At 52.1% G+C, this 23599-nt stretch overlaps 2 protein-coding genes and 1 non-coding gene across 3 annotated transcripts in view; 1 reads left to right on the forward strand and 2 right to left on the reverse strand.

The window, feature by feature from the left end:
* USP7 (ubiquitin specific peptidase 7) overlaps window positions 1-13056 on the reverse strand; it is a 61337-nt gene extending 48281 nt beyond the window's left edge. The window contains exon 1 of the mRNA XM_039244340.1: window positions 12922-13056. Within this exon, the coding sequence (XP_039100271.1) occupies window positions 12922-13006 (85 nt within the window). The 5' untranslated portion in view covers window positions 13007-13056. The remainder of the gene's footprint in view (window positions 1-12921) is intronic.
* On the forward strand, window positions 13005-13935 carry LOC120239825 (spidroin-2-like). Its single transcript, XM_039244337.1, has 2 exons — window positions 13005-13059; window positions 13262-13935. Exons 1-2 carry the CDS (start codon window positions 13005-13007, stop codon window positions 13933-13935), a joined length of 729 nt encoding a protein of 242 aa, XP_039100268.1.
* Window positions 13936-22263: 8328 nt separating this feature from the next.
* On the reverse strand, window positions 22264-22348 carry TRNAQ-UUG. Its single transcript has one exon. It is a non-coding gene; the product is annotated as a tRNA-Gln (tRNA).
* Between the last annotated feature and the right edge of the window lie 1251 nt (window positions 22349-23599).

Raw genomic sequence — 23599 nt, forward strand, 5'->3', positions numbered from 1 at the left:
TTCTGCTCTAAAGCACAATTACACGACCTAATGCCTTCTGAGAACAGTCCCCAAACGAAAACGGTATTTCAAGAAAAATAAGCCTTCAAAAAAGACTGGACCAGGGCACCTGGGTGGCTCAGTTTGTTAAGCACCCAACTTCAACTCAAGTTATTCAGCTTCACGCTCTCTCAAAAATAAATAAACTTCAATTCAAAAAAATGACTGGACCTAACTTCATCAAAACAGGCATCAGATTAAAAAAAATTTTTTTAATGTTTATTTATTTTTGAGAAGCAGTGAGAGACAGAGCACAAGGAAGGGAGGAGAAGAGAGAGGGAGACACAGAATCTGAAGCAGGCTCCCAGCTCTGAGCTGTCAGCACAGAGCCCGACGCAGGGCTCCAACCCACAGACCGTGAGATCATGACCTGAGCGGAAGTCGGATGTTCAATCGACTGAGCCCCCAGATGCCCCCAGGCATTAGATTTTAAATAACAGCCCTAAAGCGTTGGGATTTGCAGTACCAGGTCTCCACTTGCCCATATTCACTCCCAGGTAATTAACAACCAACTGAACCATCTTGAAGACTTAAAGCAGCAGGGACCATGCTTCTCACATCACCCCACGGACCTGGAGCCCAGCTTGCCAGCAAGATGACCACCCGTGGGTGGTTAGCGTGCACTGCTGTGTCTGAGATTCGGAGGCTGTGAGGCCGGCACCACACACCGTGACGCTCAACTAGTCACCTCAAGGGCCATCCACCTCCCCTGAGGCCAGAACTCGTATCTCTGTCTTCCTACTTCTTCCTTGCAGAAACTCAAGTGCAAATGATGACCAAGAAATATCCTAAATCTATGCTGTGCGCAATGAATAACATCATCCCATCTGATGTGAGGTCCAAAAATGCTTTGAGGAAATTATAGGAATGAAAGATCCTGTGCTCACACAATGCAACGTTCTGTGCTGCGCTGTGTGAGCAGATGTAAGCTCTCCTCAATTAGTTACTTAATAGGCAAAGGCTAGCATCAAGCTGCATAAGGGTTTCTATAGTTGCTGACTCCTACAATCACTTTCCAAACTAAACATGATCCCCAAAGCTGCCTAATATATATATGTGTGTGTGCGTGTGTGTACTTTTTTTTTCTTCAAATTCCCTGTCAGGGGAAGAGACTCAAAAGGAAAATATTCAAAATATGCAACAAAAACAATGCCACACGGCTAGCTGGCAGCTAATGAGGCAAGGCGGGTGGCCTCTTAGGTCACCCTGTTTCTTTCAGCCCCAGCCTTGTTAAGGAATCTGGGGCTCTGGGGTGCCTGGGTGGCTCACCTGGTTGAGTGTCTGACATCAGCTCAGATCATGATCTCACAGTTCATGAGTTCGAGCCCCACACTGGGCTCACTGCTGTCAGCACAGAGTCTACTTCAGATCCTCTGTCTCCCTCTCCCTCTCTCTCTCTCTGCTGGCACTCTGCATCTCAAAACTAACTAAACATTAAAGTGGGGGGCACCTGGGTGGCTCTGTTGGTTAAGTGTCTGACTTTGGTTCAGGTCACGATCCCTCATCAGTCTGTGGGTTTGAGTCCAGCGTGTGGCCCTGTGCTAACAGCTCAGAGCCTGGAGTCAGCCTCAGATTCTGTGTCTCCCTCTCTCTGCCTCTCCCCAGCTTGTCCTCTCTCTCTCTCTCAATAATAAATGAAAGGGGCGCTTGGGTGACTCAGTCGGTTAAGCATCCGACTTCGGCTCAGGTCACGATCTCACAGTTCATGGGTTCGAGCCCTGCATCGGGCTCTGTGCTGACAGCTGGCTCAGAGCCTAGAGCCTGTTTCCAATTCTGTGTCTCCCTCTTTCTCTGACCCTCTCCTGTTCATGCTGTCTCTCTCTCCCCCAGAAGTAAATAAAACATTAGAAGAAGAAAAAAAAAACATTAAAAAAAATTTTTAAACAAAAATAAAGAACAAAAAACTTTTAAGAAATCACTAAAAAAAAAAAAAAAAAAGGAAAAGCAATCTGGGGCTCTGGGACCCAGCTCCACAGAATCAGAGACAGAAATGCAGTATGTTTACGTCCTAAGCCCCTGCCTTCTCAGCCTCTCATCCCCCCATATGCCCAGAGTCCCAGATGGTTTGCTGCAGGGATGACTCACTCCAGCTAGGGGTCTCAGCCTACCGTGGAACGGAGTACCTGATTCAGTTACTTCTCGGCGATTCTGCTCCTCATTCTCACAAGGAGAGAGGCAGCTGCCTTTAAACGCACATGCTATTCTGCTCTGCGTGCTCTCAGGCTCCACAGCCACTTGCTGAACTGTATGTGTGACCCCAGCCAATTCTGGCAGTGAGCTACTTTCTATATTCAAAGCGTGTGGTGAACCACACAAAACCTTCAGCCGGGAAGACCGGCTGCAACACACCACTTAGGGTTGCGGGGCAAGACACGTGGGAGAAGGCAGCCGAGGCGTCTCAGCTAAGAAGCAGTAGCCACGTCTTTTATGATCAACGGGGTTGAATCGCACAAATCGCACACAGCTGTGAAGCCATACTGCATGGGTTCAAATCCCATCACCGACCCGGAGCAACTCAGTGCCTTGCTCTGCTGTGCTATGAAGCAGCGGTGACGACACAGCCATCTCGGAGAGCCCTCCCATCCTGTGGCCTCCAGCACAGCGAGGGGTCCTCAGGGAGGGTGGGCAGCCCTGCACTCACCGAGCTTCTCCAACCCCTCTACAGGTTCGATGCCAGCTACAAACCCCGGGCACACAGCTGCTTCTCCCCCACTTCCCTGGGTCCGCGATGGTTTTCTGCGGCTGCCGGACAGATCACTACAAACCTAGTGGCTAACGGCACACTCATCCTCTGACCGGTCTGCACATTACAAGTCTGAAGACGAGGCTCCTTGGGCTAAAACCAAGGTGTCGGCAGGGCTCCAGGAGAGAAATCTATTATTTTTTTTTTAAAGTTTATTCATTTTTCAGAGACAGAGCGTGACGGGGTGAGAGAAGGAGAGAGGGAGACACAGAATCTGAAGCAGGTCAGAGGCTCTGAGCTGTCAGCACAGTGCCAGACGCAGGGCTCGGGAGTCACAGACCATGAGATCATGACCTGAGCTGAAATCAGACGCTTAACCAACTGAGCCACCCAGGTGCCCCGAGAAATCAATTTTCTTGCCTCTTCCAGCTTCTAGAGACCTCCCCCATTCCTTGGCTCCCCTTTCGGTCCTCAGAACCAGCAATGGCCTTCCCACCTCACACTGCCCGCATGGCCACCTCAGGACCCTTGCGGATACACCGGGCCCACCTGGGTAGCAGTGGTTACTGTCCCCATCAGGGACCCTTACTCACCTTTGCCGTATAAGGTGGTAACAGTCTCTGGCTCCGGGAATTAGGACATGGACATCTCTGGGGGCCACTGTTCCACCGGCCACAGACCCTAAACCTCTGACACAGACTCGAAGGCCGGGGTCCAACCAACCCTGCCCTGCTAGTGGACATCCGCCTCCGACCACCAGTGCCCCTTCTCAAGGCCGGCCGTGCGCCCCCTCGGGAAAGCCTCGGCTGACCCACCCCCACAACGAGGCGCGGCCCCTCCTCCACTGCCCCCACAGAGCCGCTCACGGCGCCCCCGGCCGTGGGCACCAGGCACCTGCACTCGGGCCGTGGGGGCCGCCGCAGATGGGCGGGGCTCCGAAACGTCTGGTGAACGGAAGCGCCGCACACCAGGCTGTGAGCGCCACAGCGGGTCGGCTCTGCCGCCACAAGGGTGCAGCCTCAATCCCTGGTCCCTGTGGAAGCCACACAAGAAGGCAGAGAGGACAGGGCGACAAATGAGAAGCCCTGCGCAGAGCCGGCCAACAGGAGCCCCTGTGCGGACCTAACGAGCACAGGAACTTTCCAGCGATGTGACCTCCCCTCAGCACGCAAGCATGGGCCAGTCCAGCTGCTGTCAGGCTGGCGAGGCCTGTCACACGGGACCAGTCACACCCTGTGAGATTTCAGAGCTCATTTGTTCACTGCAACCCCAAAGGAGATATAGCCCCCACTCTACTTCTTTGAACGAAAGAGAATTTAGTCTGAGCTTACAGCGGACAGCTGAAGCCATCCACAGATAAATTGTAGTAAATCACTTCAAAAATCTCCCCCATTCTTGGGGCCCCTGAGAGGCTCAGCCAGTTAAGCATCTGACTTCAGCTCAGGTCATGATCTCACGGTTTGGGAGTTCAAGCCCCACATCGGGCTCTGTGCCGACAGTGCAGAGCCTGGAGCCTGCTTCGGATTCTGTGTCTTCCGTTCTCACTGTCCCTCTCACCCTCTATCTCAAAAATAAACATTAAAAAACATCTCCCCCATTCTCATCAGTGTACCTCTGCAGCACTGGACTCCAGGAGTGTTAGCAAAAGAGAGAAATGGTCGGGATCCGTGAGCAGCAGAAGCGAGATCATTTGTTACTTTATTTTTTTTTAATGTTTTATTTATTTCTAGGAGAGAGAGAGAGAGAGAGACAGCGTGAGCAGGGGAGGGTCAGAGAGAGAGGGAGACACAGATTTGGAAACAGGCTCCAGACTCTGAGCTGGCTGTCAGCACAGAGCCCGACGCGGGGCCTGAACCCACGAACCGCGAGATCATGACCTAAGCGAAAGTCGGACGCTTAACTGACTAAGCCACCCAGGCGCCCCACTCATTTGTTACTTTAAAAACTACTCGTGCATTCCTCCAAGTGTGCACGGAGGCTGTGGACGTGGGGAATTGCTATTTCACACAAAATTGTGTGTGGTCGCCACAGCGGAACGGCAGAGTTACAAATGAAATAGGGTTTCTTTACACTAATGGTCTCTACACCCGCTTTCAATGAACATAAACAGTTTCTGAAATTTTTTCTTCGTATGCATGTTTGTTCTAATGACCGATTTCAACAGTTAACTGTAATTGTTGAATATAATGATAAACTCAGGCTTGTATTTTGTAGGTTTACTGTATTTCACTGAAACAGCTTGTCTGCGCTGTATGTCTACAGTATGCAGTCTAGAAATTGTCCACAATGGACTAGAAATTAAAGAAAAATACGTGGTTCTTCACCACAAGTAACTGGGGACGCTGGCTCTACAGTGTTGCCCAAGAACTATTTTATTCATTTTCACTGAGCTTCCCCAGGACACACTGCAGTTTCCCAGCATTCTCTGTGAAACCAGTGCTTCCAGAGCACCACCAGCCGAGGATCCAACCAGATCATTTAGGCCAGCGCTGGCCACCGACACTTTCTGCCACTGCCAGAAGTGCCCTGTACGTGCGGTGCCAACATGGGGGCCACCAGCCATGGGTGGCTACTCAACATTTGACATGGGGCTAGTCAAGGGTACCTGGGTGGCCTTCTTTTTTTTTTTTAATTAAAAAGTATTTTTTTAATGTTTTCTAATTAAAAATATGTTTAATGTGGCTAGTCAGTTAAGGAATGGGATTAATTTAAATTTTTTTCCATTTTTTAACATTTGTTTATTTTTGAGAGAAAGCAAGCACAAGCAGGGGAGGGGTAGATGCAGAAGGAGACACAGAATCCAAAGCAGGCTCCAGGCTATGAACTGTCAGCATAGAGCCTGACGCAGGGCTTGAACCCACAAACTTTGAGATCACAGCCTGAGCCGAAGTCACTCAGCCAAGTGAGCCACCCAGACGCCCCTCATTTTCTTACTGTAAACTTTACACCCAATGTGGAGCTCGAACTCAAGACCCCTAGATCAAGAGCTGCATACTCCACTAACTGTTCCTGCCAGCCACCCCAACTTTATTTTAAACCTAAAATCGCAGGGCTTGTGGCCACCGTAATGCACAGGTCCTTACACCCACGGGGCATCTCCCTCTCCACCCATGTGGAAACAAGTGCATTTCTGGAGACAGACGGGTCTAAACTAAAGCAGGAGCACGGCCTCCCTGTGTTCACGAGAACCGGCGGGTGACCTGGAGTGCCTCAGAGAAATGAGGAATCCCGGCCAGGGCAGCGCACCGCTCCAACCCAGCCCAGGACACGCGGCCCCTGAGCCACCACCGCTCCCAGCGCTGGGTGGGAGAGTCAGCCCAAAGGCTGGGGGCTCAACAGAGGGGCCACAGCAGCCTCCCCCGGCTGCTGCCGAGGGCTCTGCAAGTCAGGCATTTCCACCCTATTTATGCGCCCTCTTAATATTTACACACTCAACACAGAAGACAGAAAGGCTGAGAATCCTTGGGGACAATTCTGACCAGTGTCCATGATGGTGACAAAACAGCACTATGGACTGAGGAATGTTTTTAACCACTTCACTTACAGTTTCTTTGAATCATGTCTCCTCCAAGGTGATCTAAACTAGGCACTTCACAATTACCTACCCGACACTAAGAGAAGCGAGGCTGCATAACCACACGAACAGTTAAGTGTTACACGTACTTGTTTTACGACAGCCACTGCACAGGGTCAATTAAGAGCCTTGAAATAGAACGTATTCCCCAAAGTCGCATTGATGAAATATACTTGCAACTCCAGGTACGTGGCCCAAAAGCCTTTTTCTAAGGGACCCTGCCGTGACAGGTTTGCTCGGCCGGCACATCAGAGCCGCAGCACACGGTTTCCCTTGGAAAAGCCCCCGTCAATTCCTTCTGAAAGTACCATGAATCGAGTGGCAGGGGGGTGGCCAGGAAAGCTTACAGTTCCACCGAGACACCTGCGGCTACGCCCTGGGGCGTATCACACTCTGCAATACAGGTCAACCTCATAAACTCATACAACCGATTTCCAAACCAGAGGCCAGTTTGGCAACTTACTGTGCGAGCAAGGCCTTCCCCAGGTGGATGCATGCTGAGGACCAGCACCCCGTACCACACACTGCCCCGCCAGTAGCAGGATGTCAGGGAAACCAATTTAGTCACTGGCAAGGAATCAAAACCAGAGGACCCAGGCTCTGAACGTTCTATGCCAGGCAGAAGCACACAGAACCGTGTGGTCACACAAGGGAAACTCCTTCTCCACAGCTTTTATGCTCTTGATGACCCCCCTCCCCCACACACGACCAAAAAAAAAAGGATTGACCACCACCTTGAGACTCCAACTCCATGCTCCCGACTCACGTTTCCAACACTGGGGGAGCTAAAGCTCCCTCAGTCACGTAACCTGGTCTCCCGTAACCTGGTCTCCGCTACGGGACACGGGCATCTCTGTCCCTATCGAGCTGGCTACAAGCACAGGGGCGAGGGAAGGCCCTGGAGGTCTTCCATCCCCAGCTCATCACCCCAACAACGTGCGTGCGGTGACACCACTTCTCAGGGCGCAGCCCTCGGCCTCTCCCTCCCCCGTCTCCTGCTCAACTTCCACTCAGCCCCGTTGTCCCCAAGTTCTAGAAGCATTCAGCTCTTGCCCAGGTCCCTGTATTTCCTGACTTTCTCATTACCCCCATCCCCAACTTCCAAGGTCTAATTCACCAACCCTCAGGAGACCTGCTTCTCTTCAAGAGAATTTCAACACGTCTGACCTCTCCTTAGCCAAGGCATGTGTTAACTTACTAGAAAAATGGCATAACTGACTTTCTTGCCTGCGCATGACACTTAAAGTCCTGCTTCCTCCAACTTTCTTAAGTCCAAATTAGTTCAGGACAAGTTCACGAATCAGGTGACATTGAACAGTCAACTCTGTCAGAGTACGTGTCAAGAAATACCTCGTTACAATTCTTGGTCTCCAGAGTAAGATTCCCTTTGCCCTGGAAATCACACAGAAATACCCAGGTACATACTACTCATCCAAAAACCCAGAAAGAATAACAAAAACACATTATAAAATACTCAGAAGAAACCGTCAGTCATTTATAAAGGTCCATCAACGCCCTGGTCTGGAAAACAGAAATGAGCTCCTCCTTCCAAAAGGATCAAAAATGCCATTAGAAACAACTTACGTTACAAGCAATAAAACTGAATTAGCAGCTATCAAAGCAACACGGGTTTATGGCTGCGGCTTTCTCTTTCACACACCACCTTGCCAGCCAGCCACCGTCTCCTGTTCCGCCATTTAGCCTTAGAATGGCCATTTCCTGAACGAGTAGCCCCCACAAGTCCATTTCACAAGAAAGGAACAGAAGAGGGTCACCTTCCACACAAACAATCCAGCATCGAGGAAGAGAGGGGTACGCCAGGGCCGACCACACGGTCCGCCAGACTCCAGTGCAAGCCAGACGGCCGAGGCAAGCAGAAAGGTTTAGGGAGAAGGTGGCGTGGAAACAGGTGCTGAACCACTGTCCTGGGGTACCTGTTCCGTGTGCATTCCAGAAGGAGAAGCCATCGCTGTCTAGGCAAGGCCCCAAAGCCAGGCTGCACCCCAGGAAGCGCCAGCCTATGTGTGCTCGGACCCCAAAGCACAAAGGAGACTAAGGCCAATCCTGAGGACCCTGAGGGCCAAGACCGAATGGTGCGACTTCCCAGAGACAGGGAAGGCAGCACACCTGCACCCCCTTAAGCAGGGCAGCGATGGGGCCGAGCAGTCCTGCGGGCAGCCTATTTCCAGAGCTGCATGAGCCGTGTCAGGTTCGGGAAGGCCGGCAGTGGAGGCAGGCAAGAAGGCTGTTGCAAAGCCCCAGCATGAGGCAACAGGGGCCTCGTTTAGGGTGGCGGCTGGGCAACCAGAAGGGCGTGGTAACAGGATGTGGGGGTCCGGAGAGAAGAATTCAAGGCCAACTCCCAAAGTCTGGAGACTCGGTGACCTGACTCTCAACCTCGAATTCATCATCAGATGCTCTAAAACTTTTCCCAGAACCAGAAGAATACTCTTATCAGAGGGCTACCGAGCCGAGCACACTTCAGTGCCCGTGTCTCAGCCCTGGGTCCACTCATGTCCCCTATTATCCACTTAATATCTCTTAAAATATCATACCATTAGCCTTAAGTACCTTTTTAGGCATGTCAAGCCCAGCCTTCCATAACGCTTAGATCGAGGCTGGTCATGTTTTCTTCCCAGTCCACGTTAGGACAGAATCCCCGCAGGACCGCGTTCTGGTCCTCAGTCGATCACTTCCTCCCGTGCAAGGCTCGGCCGTCACGGGAAGCCCACGGACCGAACATCCACATGCCCAGTTCCCTGCGCGGCACTTTACAAGTGCTTCGTGCCTCCACCATCACCATTACCTCGCGGGATAGGACTGACCTCCTTTCCGAGGGTGCAGGAAAACTGAGGCACCAGAGCTTAAGCAATGTGTCTGAGGTCACACAACAATTAAATGGCAAAGTCCACACTCAAACTCAGGCCTGGCCGGAAGCCTGTGCTCAGGCCACCGCACTGCCCACCACGAGGGGCTGGAACTCAGGGGCCCCTTTCTCCTGTTCCACCAAACCGGGTACAAAAAAATATATAAACCAAGGAGGAAAGTACTCACTTTCTTCCCACATTTGCTGTTATCGATCTTTTACTTGTTCCCAGATCATCAAGATCAGCAGCCTGAGAAAATCAGGAGGGCCGATGCCGGTGGGGAGGAGGCACTTCTGATCCCATAAAACCTGCCAGGCTCAGAGTCAGACATTTCCACGTTTGGCCTAATTTTTCTCTATATTTCTTCTGGGTTCTTTAAGTTGATTTTCATTTTGTAGCTTCGCAGTTCTTTTACCAACCAAGGCTAATGCGAGGGAAAACTACCATTTCCCATGACTTTTGTCTTGTTACAGTGCTATCTGAAAAGGCAACTTGCATTGTAGATAGAAGAAAATGTGCACATTTGGTTTATCTGGGTGTGTGTGTGCAAGGAAAACTCCCTTTCCACTCCCAAACCTGCCTTAGTGCAAGAGTAACTCGAAACTCCACCTCCCCAAGCAAGTCTGAAAGAAAAAGAAATCCACCAGGGCTGCGCCCCCCACCCCAAAAAAAACCACAGAAGTCAATGATCAATCAATTTTTTGCAAAAACTGCAGATGACTCGTCGATTTGTTCCCAGCTTGGTGTCCCGATGGCAGTGGTCTGAGTGCTGTACACAAGTCAAACAGAACTGTCTGCCCCCGTTAGTCTCAGAGATCACACTCTGCAACAGAGACTGCTCACGGGGGCAGAGAAACCAGGGAATAAACAGCAGGGTATTTACGTTTGTGCTGGCCGTCTATGGGGCAGAAGCAAGGGCCTTGGGGAAACTTCCTGTTGACCGGACAAGGCATAACACAGAGCAGATCATCACCTGTCCAAGCACTCCGGGGGCAGAGGCCTGTGCGAGTCACCCCTTCCTCAGCAGCCCCCGCCCACATGGCCTCTGAGTTAGACAATGAATAAACTGCTAAGCAAATTCCTTCCTGGCCAGACCTAATAACGCCACTGTGGGTGCCTCCCCCCTTGAAACGCGTGTGATCAACTGCTTCGGGCCTTCCAGGAGGCATGTGGTGCGACCCCAGCGACCTGCCGGCATGTCCCCCATCTCTGCCCTCTACCCTACTGAACTTTCCCAACTGCTCAGGGCCAAGTCATTTTTAAAATAACGACTCCTGAGCATTATTACTCTCCAGCGGATATGCAAGGACCGCGCAGAGTTCCGTCACAAGCAAATGCAATCCCAATAAAGTGGAGCGAGAAAGAGAGCAAACGAACACTGACCTGTTGATAGTAAAGACCAACCAACCAAACCAGTCTCCCAAGCTCCTTCGAAACCTCCCTGCCCAGGAAGGGCGAGTAAGATGCTCCCCATTGACAAAGCGTTCCCTTCCTCTCGCTGATCAGAACCCTGACAGCTACCAGCTGCCTACTCTACTGGACTCAGGTCAAAGGCACTAAGCACGTTCAAGGCACTCTCACAACCTTGTGCCTGAAGCCAGCTGGAGATGAGAGTCACTAAATCCCACCCTGCTGGCTTTTTAGTAGAAAGCGTTCTTTCAGTCTTCCTGATCCTACACTACACTATCTACACCCAGCATCACATTTTAAGGAGTGGGATGGCTAATATAGGCTGAGATAAAATGCCGAAGACGCAGGCAGATTTCTAAACCACACACCTGGGGGTGCTCACAAGGAGTTGACAATCCCAAGAGAGGAGGTACCTTCCGGATAATGAATCTGGGACAGAGGCCCACTCAAAAGAAACAAGTTTCTTAAGTTTAAGGTATCAGCCTTAATAACCACAACCTTCGCCATCCAATTTTGAGATTCCAGTGAATTCACAGAGTAACGATTTTAGGGGTGACCTTTCCAAGGCAAACTTTGATATGAAAATAAAACTCCCTGAGAAAAGGAAGTAGTCCGGGAAGGACGCGTGGATTCCTGAAAATTCTCCCACCACTCTCCAATCTTACAGAAAAGTCCTTGGAACTCAGGGCCTGATTATTTCCCCAAAGACATCGTTCTGTATCATAAATAGGCCCTTTGGTGATGTCTATCTTTATTGCTTCTCACTGGTATTTAAAAACACTTGACGAGTGGTAAGACGACATATACGGGAAATCAGTATGCTAGCACTGTTGGGATTTTTGGCTTCATGGAGTACTATCCCCCCCCCCCAAAAAAGGGGAGGGGACCGAAGTGCAACCCTTTTTGTTATGTGGCATAAAAGGAATACCCAAAATTGTCTCAGCGACACTTTCCTGCAGCTAGCTGGTTTAACCACACGTGCCAAAAGCTTCGTGAAGCTACCCCCTTGCTGAGGCTAAAGGAAATACGTAGGCCGGTCCTTGGCGTGGACTGTGCTCTCCTGTCCCCCATGACTGCCCATTGTTAAGGGCCCCTGGGAAGTGCTCTCTGCAGGCATTTCCACAGCCTTGCCTTTTGCAATCTGGCAAGCCATTTTTTTCAGTGAACATCCAATTACGGGCAGTAAGTTATTCACTGGGGACTACCAGCCATGGGTAAGTGTTCCCACCAACCAGGGTGGCATGCAGCGCCCCACACATGTGGCCACCCCACAGGACAAACGCGGGGCTTTGCCTCAGCTTCCTGAGCAAGGTTCCATTCATTTACGCAATCCGAGACGGCCAGCTAAAAGCAAAATAAGAACGTTCGGTGCTCCGTTCATTCAGGTACCCCTTCTTGGCTCCTGACGCTCTGACCCCTTCAAGGCAGGTTAAGAAAGCTGCCTTTTCAGACTACTTTGACTTTGCCCTTTGAAGTACTTGGGGCCACGAGAACTTAAGAGATGCCTTCCAATGGCCAACTCGGTCCAGCTCTGTAAGCCAAAGGCTCCTGACATCAAACCTTTACGACCAAGACCCCGTATCTCGAAGTACCTGGGGGAAACCGCTGCCAGAAGGGCGGAAAATTAAGTTCCTCCTGAAGTCGGGTTTGGTTCGGCTGTAGGTAGCCATGTGCGGCGGGGCCGTGGCGCGGCTGCAAACACACACCTGGCCGGATGCTGGCTGCACCGCACACAGTCAGGTAACCAAACTCTCCCCACCCCCACCCGCCGCCCAAACAGGTAAGTAGAAACGAAGAACGCCCGCCTCAGAACTCGGGGCCGGTCCAAAGGCGGAGACCATGTGCCTCCCTCGCAGGTGTTCCAAAATGAAGCCCGGCGCTAGGAAGGGCCGACTTGGCGCGATCCCGGGGAGCGCCTCGCAGCCCCGGTGGGCGCTCCGGGGGAGCGCACGCGAGCAGGTGCGGGCGCTCCCAGAGCTCGCCGGCCGGAACCGGGCCGGGCGAGGCGGGCCCCCGGAGCCCGGCTCCCGACCCTTTGGCCGCCAGCAGCCCGGAGCACGCCTGCGTCCCTCGGGCGGCCGGGGCGCCCGCATTCACAAGCCCGGGCCCCGGGCGCTTTGTGCCAGGAGGCGCCCCGGACAATGAGCCGGGCAGGGGGCCGCCGGCCGCCCCCCGCGCGCACGGGCCCGGCATGACGGTGCAGCCTCGCCCGGCCCGGCCAGGCCCAGGCCCGCGGCCGCCGGGGCCTGCTTAAAGATGGCGAGCCCCTCGCGTGGCTCCCGCGGCTCCCCCCCGGCCACAATGGAAGGCGGCCCCCGGCCCCGCCGCGGCCGGCCCGCGGGCCTCACCTTCCATCTCCATGTCCTCGGGCTCGCTCAGCTGCTGCTCGCCCGCTTTCTGCTGCTGCTGCTGCTGCTGCTGCTGGTGGTTCATGTCGGCCGCGGCCTGGGCCTCGCCTGCGGCCGGGAGCCCGGGCTGCGGGCCCGGCGGGCGGGCGGCGGCGGCGGCGGCGAGCCGGGGCGGCGGCGGCGGCGGCGGCGGCGGGGCGGCCTCCTCCTCCTCCTCCCGCGCGTCGTCGGCGGCGGCGGCGGCCCCGGGGCGGCCCGCGGCGGGCGGCGGCGGCGGCGGCGGCGGCGGCAGGGAGACGCGCACGTACTTGCTCGCGATTCGCCCAATCTCGGCGCCGAGGCGGGCGGGCGGCCGGCGGGCCGGGCCGGGCGGCCTCGTCGCTCGCTGCGGCCGCCGCCGCCGCCGCCGCCGCGGGGCCCGCCTCCCGCCGCCGGAGCCGGGGCCGGGGCTGCGGGGCCGCGGGCCGGCCGGGGGCGGAGGGCGGCCGGGCGGGGGCCGCGGAGTCAGCCCCGCCTCGGGCCGGGCGCGGCGGGCGGGAGGCCTGGCCGGCCGCGGCGGGCCTCCGGAGCCTGGAGCCGGCGGGAGCGGCGGCGGCGCGGGCGGGCGACTGGCCGGCCGCGCTCGGGGCGCTGCGGCCTCCGCCTCCTCGGCGTCGTCGTCGGGGCTCCGGCAGCGGACGCGGCGCCCGGCGGCTCGGCTCGGCTCGCTCTCAAAATGGCGGCGGCGTGAAATGTCACATCCGCATGGGGGGCCCGAGAGCGAGCGAGCGAGAGAGCGGAGAGCGGGCGGGAGGCGCAGGGAGCGGGCGGGCGGGCGCCGAGCAGGAGGGCGGAGCGGGAGCAGGAGGGCGGAGCAGAGGGGGCGGAGCAGGGAGCGGCCCGCCCGCCGCCGCCGCCGCCGCCGCCGCCTCGGCCCGCCCGCCGGGCTCCGGCTCCCGCTCCGGCCGCACCGCGGCCCGCGTGTCCCCCACGTCCCCAGCGCCAGCCGGCCCTGGCCCGGGTGCCTGCCCCTGAGTCCCGGGGCGCGCCGGTGCGGTCCCCACGGCTCCCCGACCCTGAGGGGTGAGAGCCCGGAGCCCGGCCCAGCGCGGGGGCCTGCCCCCACCCCCACCCCCACCCCCAAGACCCTGGGGCCCTCGGCCGAGCCGTGTGACCTTGGGCGTGTAGCTGACCGGGCTGCTTAAAACAGGGCCCGGGACAGAGCCGGGGGCGACGCGAACCACCAGTGCCTGTGGTCAGTAGTAGTAGTAGCAGTAGTAGTAGTAGTAGTAGTAGTAGTAGTAGGATTACCCCCCACCCTTAACCGAGCTGTCGTATACGCACCCGTACCCTACGTGGGAGAACTTCCCTTCTCACTGTAGGCAAACCAGGAAAGTCTGGCCCCTCAGAAACTGACCCAAAGAGCCCTTCATTTGGCATTAACCCGTTCGCCTCACATCAGCCCAGACTGGTGAGTAGCGTCTCGGCCTTTCTACGGTAACCGAGACAGCGCAGGTGAACAGTAGTCAAAAAGGACATCCATCTGTACACATCTGTCCCCATCTAAGTGACCGTCTCAAGGGAGAATATAATTTTGCCCTAAAATGGCCAGGAAATTGTGATTCCCGCCCCACTTTCCAGCTCCCTGTCTCCTTTCCCTGCATTTTTCTCCAGTTTTCTCCAGTTTAGTTGTGGTCCTAAAAGAACGTTTTGTTCTCTGTGGTGTCCCACGTGTGTGGGACATTGCAAGGACTCAATAAATATTTGTTAAATGGATGCATGATTCACATGTGACTCCCCCCCCCCCAAGCATTTCATATACTCCAAGGTTTCCCACCAGCGGAATTTCTCGCTAGACCAAGGAAGGCAGCAAATGAGAAGGAAGGAGTGACTTCAGCAAGAATCGGTCCCAGTCCCTGGGTCTCCCCCCACCCCATCCCCAAGAGGTGTTGTTATTCACACAAATTCTCACAAATGCTAATGATTCGTTCTCAGATGCAAAGGAATCCTCCCCTCCAGCTCTCCACAGCCTTGGGGGAGGGCAGAAAGGACCTGGGGGGAGGGGGCAGGGGGGATGGCAGAGAGCTATGCACAGTGCCTACCTGGTTCCACACCACCCAACCTTATCTTTAGGGCCGGGTTCACAACCAACCTGGGAAATAAATGAGGAGTAAATGGCGAATAAACGTCGTATACCCACCCCCATGAAATACTAGTTGGCAATTAAAAAGAATGAGGCACTGAAATGCGCTGCCACGTGGATACACCTTAAAAACACTGCGCTGAGTGAAAGAAGCCAGACACAGAAGACCACAGAGTGGATGATTCCCGTTACATGACACGTCCAGAGCAGGCAAATCAATCTATAGAGACAGAAGGTAGATTAGGGACCGAGGGGTTCCGGCTTTGAGCAGTGATGGCTCCTGGGCGAGGGGGTTCTTTTGGGAGGTTCTGAAAATATCCTAAAATTTGATTGTGCTAATGGTGCGAATACGCTAAAAACTACTGAATTGTACACTCTAAGTGGGTGAATTGTATGATAACACAAATCATATGGCGGTAAAACTAAAAAAAAATTTTTAAGGAACACCAGAATGGAGGCTGATCACAGTCTAGAGGAGAGATGGAGATGAGCTGGACAGGTCTAGTGGACCCGGAGAGAAAGAGAAAAGAACAGGTGAACTTGTGTGGACAGGTTGAACTGGCTGGACTGGCTGATAGGCTGCAATTGGCTGGGAGGGGAAGGGATGTTGTTTTAAGCCTCTGAGTTTGTGGTCATGTATGATACGCTAATAAACATGAATGCATACAAATAATATCTGCCTCGCCAGTCCCAGAAGCATCTCGAAGGGAAGAAACTTCACAGCTGTATCCTCCGCACCTAGCCCGGTGCCTGGTACATAGTAGATGCTTGATAAAGACTGACTGAATGGTATCACCTCAGCTCTTGTTTACTAATTGCCAGGACCAAGGGTTTGTCTGGGATACAAAAGACTGCCTACTTGCTTTAAAGGCTTTTTGTCCGGATTCAATTCCTGAACTTCTTTGCTCTTTCCCGCCTTGCCCTTACCTTTCACCTAGGAGTAGCAACGGTGGGGGGCGGGGGTGGGCTCACTTCTGGGCCGCCTCAGCTGCTCATAAAAGCCATACGAGTGCCCTGTGAGGCCTGCGAAGGCCCAGACTCAGTTGCTCCAGGGCCGCTGCTAGCCTGTTTGCGTCTAGGCCTGGTGGAAGCATGTCTGCATTAGCTGTAAAGCCCATTTGCTCACAGAAGGGGCGTGGAGAGCAGACTGCAGAAGACACCACTCGGCTGAGTGATGCCTGCTTCCCGGGAGGTTGAATGCCAAGATGCCTCCGAGGGACCTAGAGCAGCAAAGGGCAATGTGACTTATGAGGGCGCCATTTCTAATCATTGCCAGTTTTCATTTCCCACCCCCCTCCATACCCTGGTTCGGAAACCGGGGACCTAAGAAAGACGACAAACCGGGAGACAGGAACTGCTGGAGCAGCTGACTTGTCACTAGGTAGAGTCAGAAGGTGCAGGGCAGGGCCGTCCTATCATTACTCTCGGAGCAAAACATATTTTTGCTCCTCCCAGGGCCAGAGCCATGACTTGGCATAAACAGCCGGTTGGTTTTTCTTCTTACCAACTGAAATATTTATCTACCTGGCAGCTACGTGGGCCAGGGTCTAAAATGATTTGATGGAAGTGTCAGAGGGGGGAAAAAAAGGGATTAACAGGAGCTTTTAATTTTTCAGGATCACTAAATTCTTAGATGATCCTGTCTGGAAAGATGATATAACCCCATAGCCACAGGGTTAGTGAGGAGGGTCTGAGCTTAAAAGGGATAAGGCCGGGGACGCCTGGGTGGCTCAGTCGGCTGAGAGTTGAGGTTGAGGGTTGAGCGGTTGAGTGTAGGACTTCGGCCCAGGTCATGATCTCGCAGATCGTGAGTTTGAGCCCCACGTCAAATTCTGTGTCTCTAACTCTCTCCCTCTCTCTGCCCCTCCCCAGGTTGTGCTCTGTCTCTCTCTCTCTCTGAAAAATAAAATAAAAATGGGCGCCTGGGTGGCTTAGTCGGTTAAGCGTCCGACTTTCGCTTAGGTCATGATCTCGCGGTTCGTGGGTTCGAGCCCCGCGTCAGGCTCTGTGCTGACTGCCAGCTCAGAGCCTGGAGCCTATTTCAGAGTCTGTGTCTCCCTCTCTCTCTGACCCTCCCCTGCTCACGCTGTCTCTCTCTCTCTCTCTCTCTCCTAGAAATAAATAAAAATATTTAATAAAATAAAATAAAAACATTAAAAAAGAGAGAGAGAAAGCCAAGGTCCTAAAGCTAGGAGGCATTTGGGAGGGTGAGGGGCTTTAGAGAGTCAGAATCAAATGACCTAGGTTCCACAGGAGAGGTTCTGCAAAGTTGAACTTGGGAAGCTAGATGCCTTGACCTCTTTGAACTCAGCGTTCTTACCAGGGAGATAAGGAAGACAGTTTCTACCTAAAGGGGCCTTTGGAAATCAAACGAAATAAGAAAACCTTACTTAAACACTTCATGGTCCAAAGGTGGCGAGAGAGTTATTAGAAGGGCAAGGGCAGACATGAGACCCCAGCCCCCCCGTTCTCCACCCAGCTTTCACTCCAAACTGGATAGGCTGACTACCTACTGTGTGCCCGAGACTGGGCTGCCTAAAACAGTCAGGTGACCAAGGCTTCCCTGGGCCGAGGCAAAATGTTAATAATGCAAGCTCTTTGCTAGAGTGAGTGCTGATAACAAGCTGGGCACGTGTGCATGTAGATTTTAGGGTCTTGTTTTTATTTTTTGAAAAAGAGCTCCCACAGATGTTTTGGCTTCAGTATGACAGGCTGACTCCAAACAACGCCCCAGTGATAAGAGGCGGTGAGAGCCTGAGCAAACATCGGTTCTTTCTTTTCCTTTTCTTAAATTTGTATTTCATTGGTTCATCTGTCTGTAGGAAAATTAATCAAACTGTTAACTTCTCCTGTTGGTCAGACTCTCTTAAAAGGGTAAGAATATGGAATAAAGAGACATTTTCAAATAGGTGACCTGGGGGGAGAAAAAACAAACTCAGTTAAAGAATACTTACTGGGGCACTTGGGTGGCTCAGAATTTTAAGCATCCGACTCCTGACTTTGGCTCATGATCTCACAGTTCATGGGTTTGAGCCCCGCATCAGGCTCTGCGGTGACAGTGGGGGGCCTCCCTCCCTCCCTCTCTCTCTCTCTCTCAAAAAATAAATAAACAAAAATTTAAAAATAAAATAAAGAGCACTTACTGTGAGCCAGAAACTGTTTAAAAAGCATCCCACATGTTAACCGTTCTACTGTCACATCAACCCTATATAAGGCAGGTGCCGTACCCCTATTTTACAGCTGTGGTCACTGAGGTAGTTTCCAGATTAAGTAACGAGCTCAAGGTCACACTGCTAGTGAAAGGGAAGGCCAAATGTGAACCCAAGCAATCTGGCTCCATACGACCAAAGAGAAAAATATTAATAAGAGACTGACTTTATATCCCTGATGTAAATCCCCAAATGTAATCATGGACCCCTTAACCTCATAAGTGCATTTACACTTTCTTATCCACATTACACTTTCTTATCCACATCAGCTGGAAAACAGACACGGGCCATCTTTCCCCCAAACTGGTTTAGAATCATGCAAAATCTTCAGTCAGTTTCTTTTCCTTGTTTTTTTGTTTTTTTTTTTTAATTGTTTATTCATTTTGAGAGTGAGAAAGAGAGAAGGAAAGGCAGAGAAAATCTCAAGCAGCCTAATTCACAGAGCCTGCCTCGGGGCTTGAACCATGACCTGAGCCAAAATCAAGAGTTGGACGCTTAACTGCTTGAGCCACTCAAGAGACAAGAAAATCCTTTGCTTTTAAAAGGCAACGGCTCTGTTTTCTTTTTCTTTTTAATGTTTATTTTTCAGAGAGAGTGTGGGCAGAGAGAGAGGGAGACACAGTATCTGAAGCAGGCTCCAGGCTCTGAGCTGTCAGCACAGAGCCCAACTCGAGGCTCGAACTCACAAACAGCGAGATCATGACCTGAGCCGAAGTCAGATGCTTGACCGATTAAGCCACCTAGGTGGCCCTCTGGGTTTTCATTTGGCCAATACTAATCTACAGGTTCATCACATTAGATACATTCTTGACGGAGTTGTCTCACCTCTGATTGTAAACCAAATATCTACCTCCTCACAGAGCCAGGGAACTCGCTCTAACTTAACTCTCTTACTTAACCCTCACAACCAGGTAAGAGCAATAATCATTGCTAATATTTACTGTTTATTTTTCAGAGAGAGAAAGAGAGAGTGTGGGCAGAGAGAGAGGGAGACACAGAATCCAAAGCAGGCCCCAGGCTCTGAGCTGTCAGCACACAGCCCGACATGGGGCTCAAACCCACTAACTGCGAGATCATGACCTGAGCTGAAGTCTGATGTTTAACCGACTGAGCCACCCAGGCGCCCCCGCAGTTGTAACTTTGAGGCCCACGTTACCCGTAGAGATTATTTAAAAATAAAATCTTGGCGGGGCGCCTGGGTGGCTTAGTCGGTTGAGCGTCCGACTTTCGCTTAGGTCATGATCTCGCGGTTCGTGGGTTCGAGCCCCGCGTCGGGCTCTGTGCTGACTGCCAGCTCAGAGCCTGGAGCCTGTTTCAGTCTGTGACTCCCTCTCTCTCTGACCCTCCCCTGCTCACGCTGTCTCTCTCTCTCCTAGAAATAAATAAAAATATTTAAAAAATAATAATAATAAAATAAAATCTTGGCGCGCCCGGGTGGCTCAGTGGGTTGAGCATCCGACTGTGGCTCAGGTCATGATCTCACAGTTTGTGAGTTCGAGCCGCATGTCTGGCTCGTTACTATCAGCACAGAGCCGGCTTCAGATCCTTGTCTCCCTCTCTCTCTGCCCCTCCCCAGGTTGTGCTCTGTCTCTCTCTCTCTCTGAAAAATAAAATAAAAATGGGCGCCTGGGTGGCTTAGTCGGTTGAGCGTCCGACTTTCGCTTAGGTCATGATCTCGCGGTTCGTGGGTTCGAGCCCCGCGTCGGGCTCTGTGCTGACTGCCAGCTCAGAGCCTGGAGCCTGTTTCAGTCTGTGACTCCCTCTCTCTCTGACCCTCCCCTGCTCACGCTGTCTCTCTCTCTCCTAGAAATAAATAAAAATATTTAAAAAATAATAATAATAAAATAAAATCTTGGCGCGCCCGGGTGGCTCAGTGGGTTGAGCATCCGACTGTGGCTCAGGTCATGATCTCACAGTTTGTGAGTTCGAGCCCTGCATTGGGCTCGCTGCTTTCAGAGCAGAGCCAGCTTCAGATCTTCTGTCCCCTCTCTCTCTGCCTCTCCCCTGCTTGCGCGCTCTCTCTCAAAAATAAATCATTATTAAATCAAATCAAATAAAATCTTACACGAAAGGCCACATTCTCCATCATTCCATCTGTGTGAAATACCCGGAGTAGAAAAATCCATAGAGCCAGAAAACAGATTAGCAGGTGACAGAGGCTGGGGAGGGGGGAGGGGGGCATGGCTGCTTCATGGCTATAGGGTTTCCTTTCAGAGTAATAAAAATGTCCCGGAAACTGAGTAGTAATAATTACATAACTTGAATGTACCCAATGCCACCAGTGGTAAGTTTTGCTATACGTATTTTACTCCACTACACAAAATAATAAGATTTGAAGTAGGGTATTCTCTCATTCCAGAGCTTATGTCTAACCAATATGCCATGCCTTGGTTTCTGGTAGAAAGCATGAATGTTTTCACTGTACGGAAGAGGAAACTGAGGCATTGCTATGAGGAGGTGGAAAGAGACTCCAACAGCCCTGCCGGCTGCAAAGGTGCCAGAAGCGTCTCCAGCCCGTTCTGTGACAGCCAAAAACGCCTCCGGCATTGCCACTGCGTTAGTCAGTGACTCAATGCACGTTTCTACTAATAACTCTAAAAATAAATTGCTGACCTGGAAAATTAAGTTATTTTTCACAAAGACATTTGGAAATGAGGGTGGAGAATATCTACGTGTTCACAGTAAAATGCACTGGGGCGCCAGGGTGCCTCGCTCGGTTGAGTGTCTGACTTCCGCTCAGGTCATGGTCTCAGAGTTTGTGAGTTCGAGCCGCATGTCTGGCTCGTTACTATCAGCACAGAGCCGGCTTCAGATCCTTGTCTCCCTCTCTCTCTGGCCCTCCCTGGGTCGCACCTTCCCTTGCTCTCAAAAGTAAACACACATTATGGGGCCCGGGGGCTCAGTCGGTTGAGCATCTGACTTCCGCTCAGGTCATGATCTCCCTTTCATGGGTTCGAGCCTCAGAGCCTGGAGCCTGCTTCGGATTCTCCCTCTCTGTCTGCCCCTCCCCCGCTCACAGTCTCTCTGTCTCCCTGTCTCTCAAAAGATGAAAAAAACATTTATTTTTTTTTTAAATGTTTTTATTTATTTCTAGGAGAGAGAGAGAGACAGTGTGAGCAGAGGAGGGTCAGAGAGAGAGGGAGTCACAGACCGAAACAGGCTCCAGGCTCCGAGCCGGCAGTCAGCACAGAGCCCGACGCGGGGCTCGAACCCACGAACCGCGAGACCATGACCTAAGCGAAAGTCGGACGCCCAACCGACTAAGCCACCCAGGCGCCCCGAAAAAAACATTTAAAAACGAAAAAAGAAATGTTGCCACAAGAAAGCAAGGTGGGTCCCTTGTCCCGGGAGACTGGGGCTCCTCCTTCCAGCCGGAAGGGCCTTCCCTGGAACCCTTCCTCCCGTTTCTCTGGACACTTAACCAGCATAGAGGACCCGGCCGCACTGCTGTTCGTTTCGTAGAGTTTTCCAAGTTGAGCAGTGCGCGTGCCGGCAACCCCTTCCAGGCCGACTTCTTGTACCACAGGAAGAGTTCGGTGACTGCTGCAAACAGCAACTGGGTTTTATCTACCAGATGGGGACTCAGGGAATTTAAATTAATTAAAATAATGGCATTTGATATCACAGTTGATAGGGAAAGAGTTTCAGTCTCGGGTTCTAAGGGCAACCAACAGGCTTGAAAACATCCAGATCCCTTTGCAGGAAAGAAAATTACACACAAGGAACAGAGGACATTTATTAAGCACTTACTGGGTGCCAGGCACACTGTTGAGTGTTTTCCCTGGCTTTCTTGTTTTAATAACCCAGAACCCCAAACGACTTAATACAGAAAGACAATACCCCATGCCAATTTCTTACAAATTGACACATTTCTTTAGAAAGTAATTCTATTTATTTATTTATTTATTTATTTATTTTGAGTCAGAGAGACAGTGTGAGCAGGGGAGGGTCAGAGAGAGAGGGAGACACAGAATCCGAAGACAGGCTCTAGGCTCTGAGCTGTCAGCAGAGAGCCCGAGGTGGGGCTCGAACCCACGAACGTTGAGATCATGACCTGAGCCAAAGTCAGATGCCTAACCGACTGAGCCACCCAGGCACCCCTAGAAAGTAATTTTTGTTCACAAAAAATCTGCCGCTCCTCACCATGTCTACCAAAGTATCAACGGAATTCTTGTCTGTAATTCAATTATCTGCAATTTGTGAGAGCCTTTTGAGTTTCTTTTAGAAGCAACAACATTTTTAAATGTCAAAGAACAATGTGTTTTAGGATTGGGTGTAATTTATATTTCAGGACTTTATTTTATTTTATTTTATTTTAAATGCTTTATTTTTGAGAGAGACAGAGACAGCGTGAGCAGGGGACAGTCAGAGAGAGAGGGAGACACAGAATCTGAAGCAGTCTCCAGTCTCTGAGCTAGCTGTCAGCACAGAGCCCGACGTGGGGCTCGAACCCACGAACTGTTGAGATCGTGACCTGATCCGAAGTCGTGCAGCCCTATTTTTCAGGATTTTAGTTTATTATTTTTTAAGTAGGCTCCACTCCCGACATGGGGCTTGAACTCATAACCCTGAGGTCAAGAGTCACATGCTCTAGGGACACCTGGGTGGCTGAGTCAGTTAAGCATCCAACTTTGGTTCAGGTGGTGATCTGGTGGTTCGGGAGTTCGAGCCCGGCATCAGGCTCTCTGCAGTCAGCACAGAGCCCACTTTGGCTCCCCTGTCCCCCTCTCTCTGCTCCTCCCCCTCTCACTCTCTCAAAAAGAAATAAACATAAAAAATACTTAAGAAAAAAAGTCACACGCTTTACAGACTGAACCATCCAAAGGCCCCAGGATTGGGTGTTATTTAGATACTTTTTCTCACAATAAGAAAAACTGAGGCAGTATGGGGCGCATGGGTGACTCAGTCCATTAAGCATCTGAATTCAGCTCAGGTCATGATCTCACAGTTAGTAAGTTTGAGCCCTGCATCCCGCTCTTTGCTTTCAACTAATTTTTTTTTTTTTTTTTTAGTTTCTAGGAGAGAGAGAGACAGCGTGAGCAGGGGAGGGTCGGAGAGAGAGGGAGTCACAGACTGAAACAGGCTCCAGGCTCCGAGCTGGCAGTCAGCACAGAGCCCGACGCGGGGCTCGAACCCACGAACCGCGAGATCATGACCTAAGCGAAAGTCAGACACTTAACCGACTAAGCCACCCAGGCGCCCCCCGCTCTTTGCTTTCAGTGCAGACAGCTTTGAATCCTGTCTCCCTCTCTCTCTGCCCTTCCTCCACGTACTCTCTCTCAAAAATAAACGTTAGAAAAACTGAGGTCCTAAAAAGAGTGACCTTTTAGCGGAGCCCCAGTGTAAC

The sequence above is a fragment of the Hyaena hyaena genome, unplaced genomic scaffold (assembly GCF_003009895.1).
Source record: "Hyaena hyaena isolate Hyena2069 unplaced genomic scaffold, ASM300989v1 scaffold_238, whole genome shotgun sequence".
NCBI lineage: Eukaryota > Metazoa > Chordata > Mammalia > Carnivora > Hyaenidae > Hyaena > Hyaena hyaena.

Excerpts from the sequence above, each read along its gene's own strand:
- LOC120239825 (XM_039244337.1), top strand. The coding sequence starts at position 13,005 with ATGTCGGCCGCGGCCTGGGCCTCGCCTGCGGCCGGGAGCCCGGGCTGC. Across the intron at positions 13,060-13,261 it reads GAGCCCGGGCTGCGGGCCCG|GCGGGCGGGCGGCCGGCGGG; the intron begins GCGGGCGGGCGG and ends CTCGGCGCCGAG.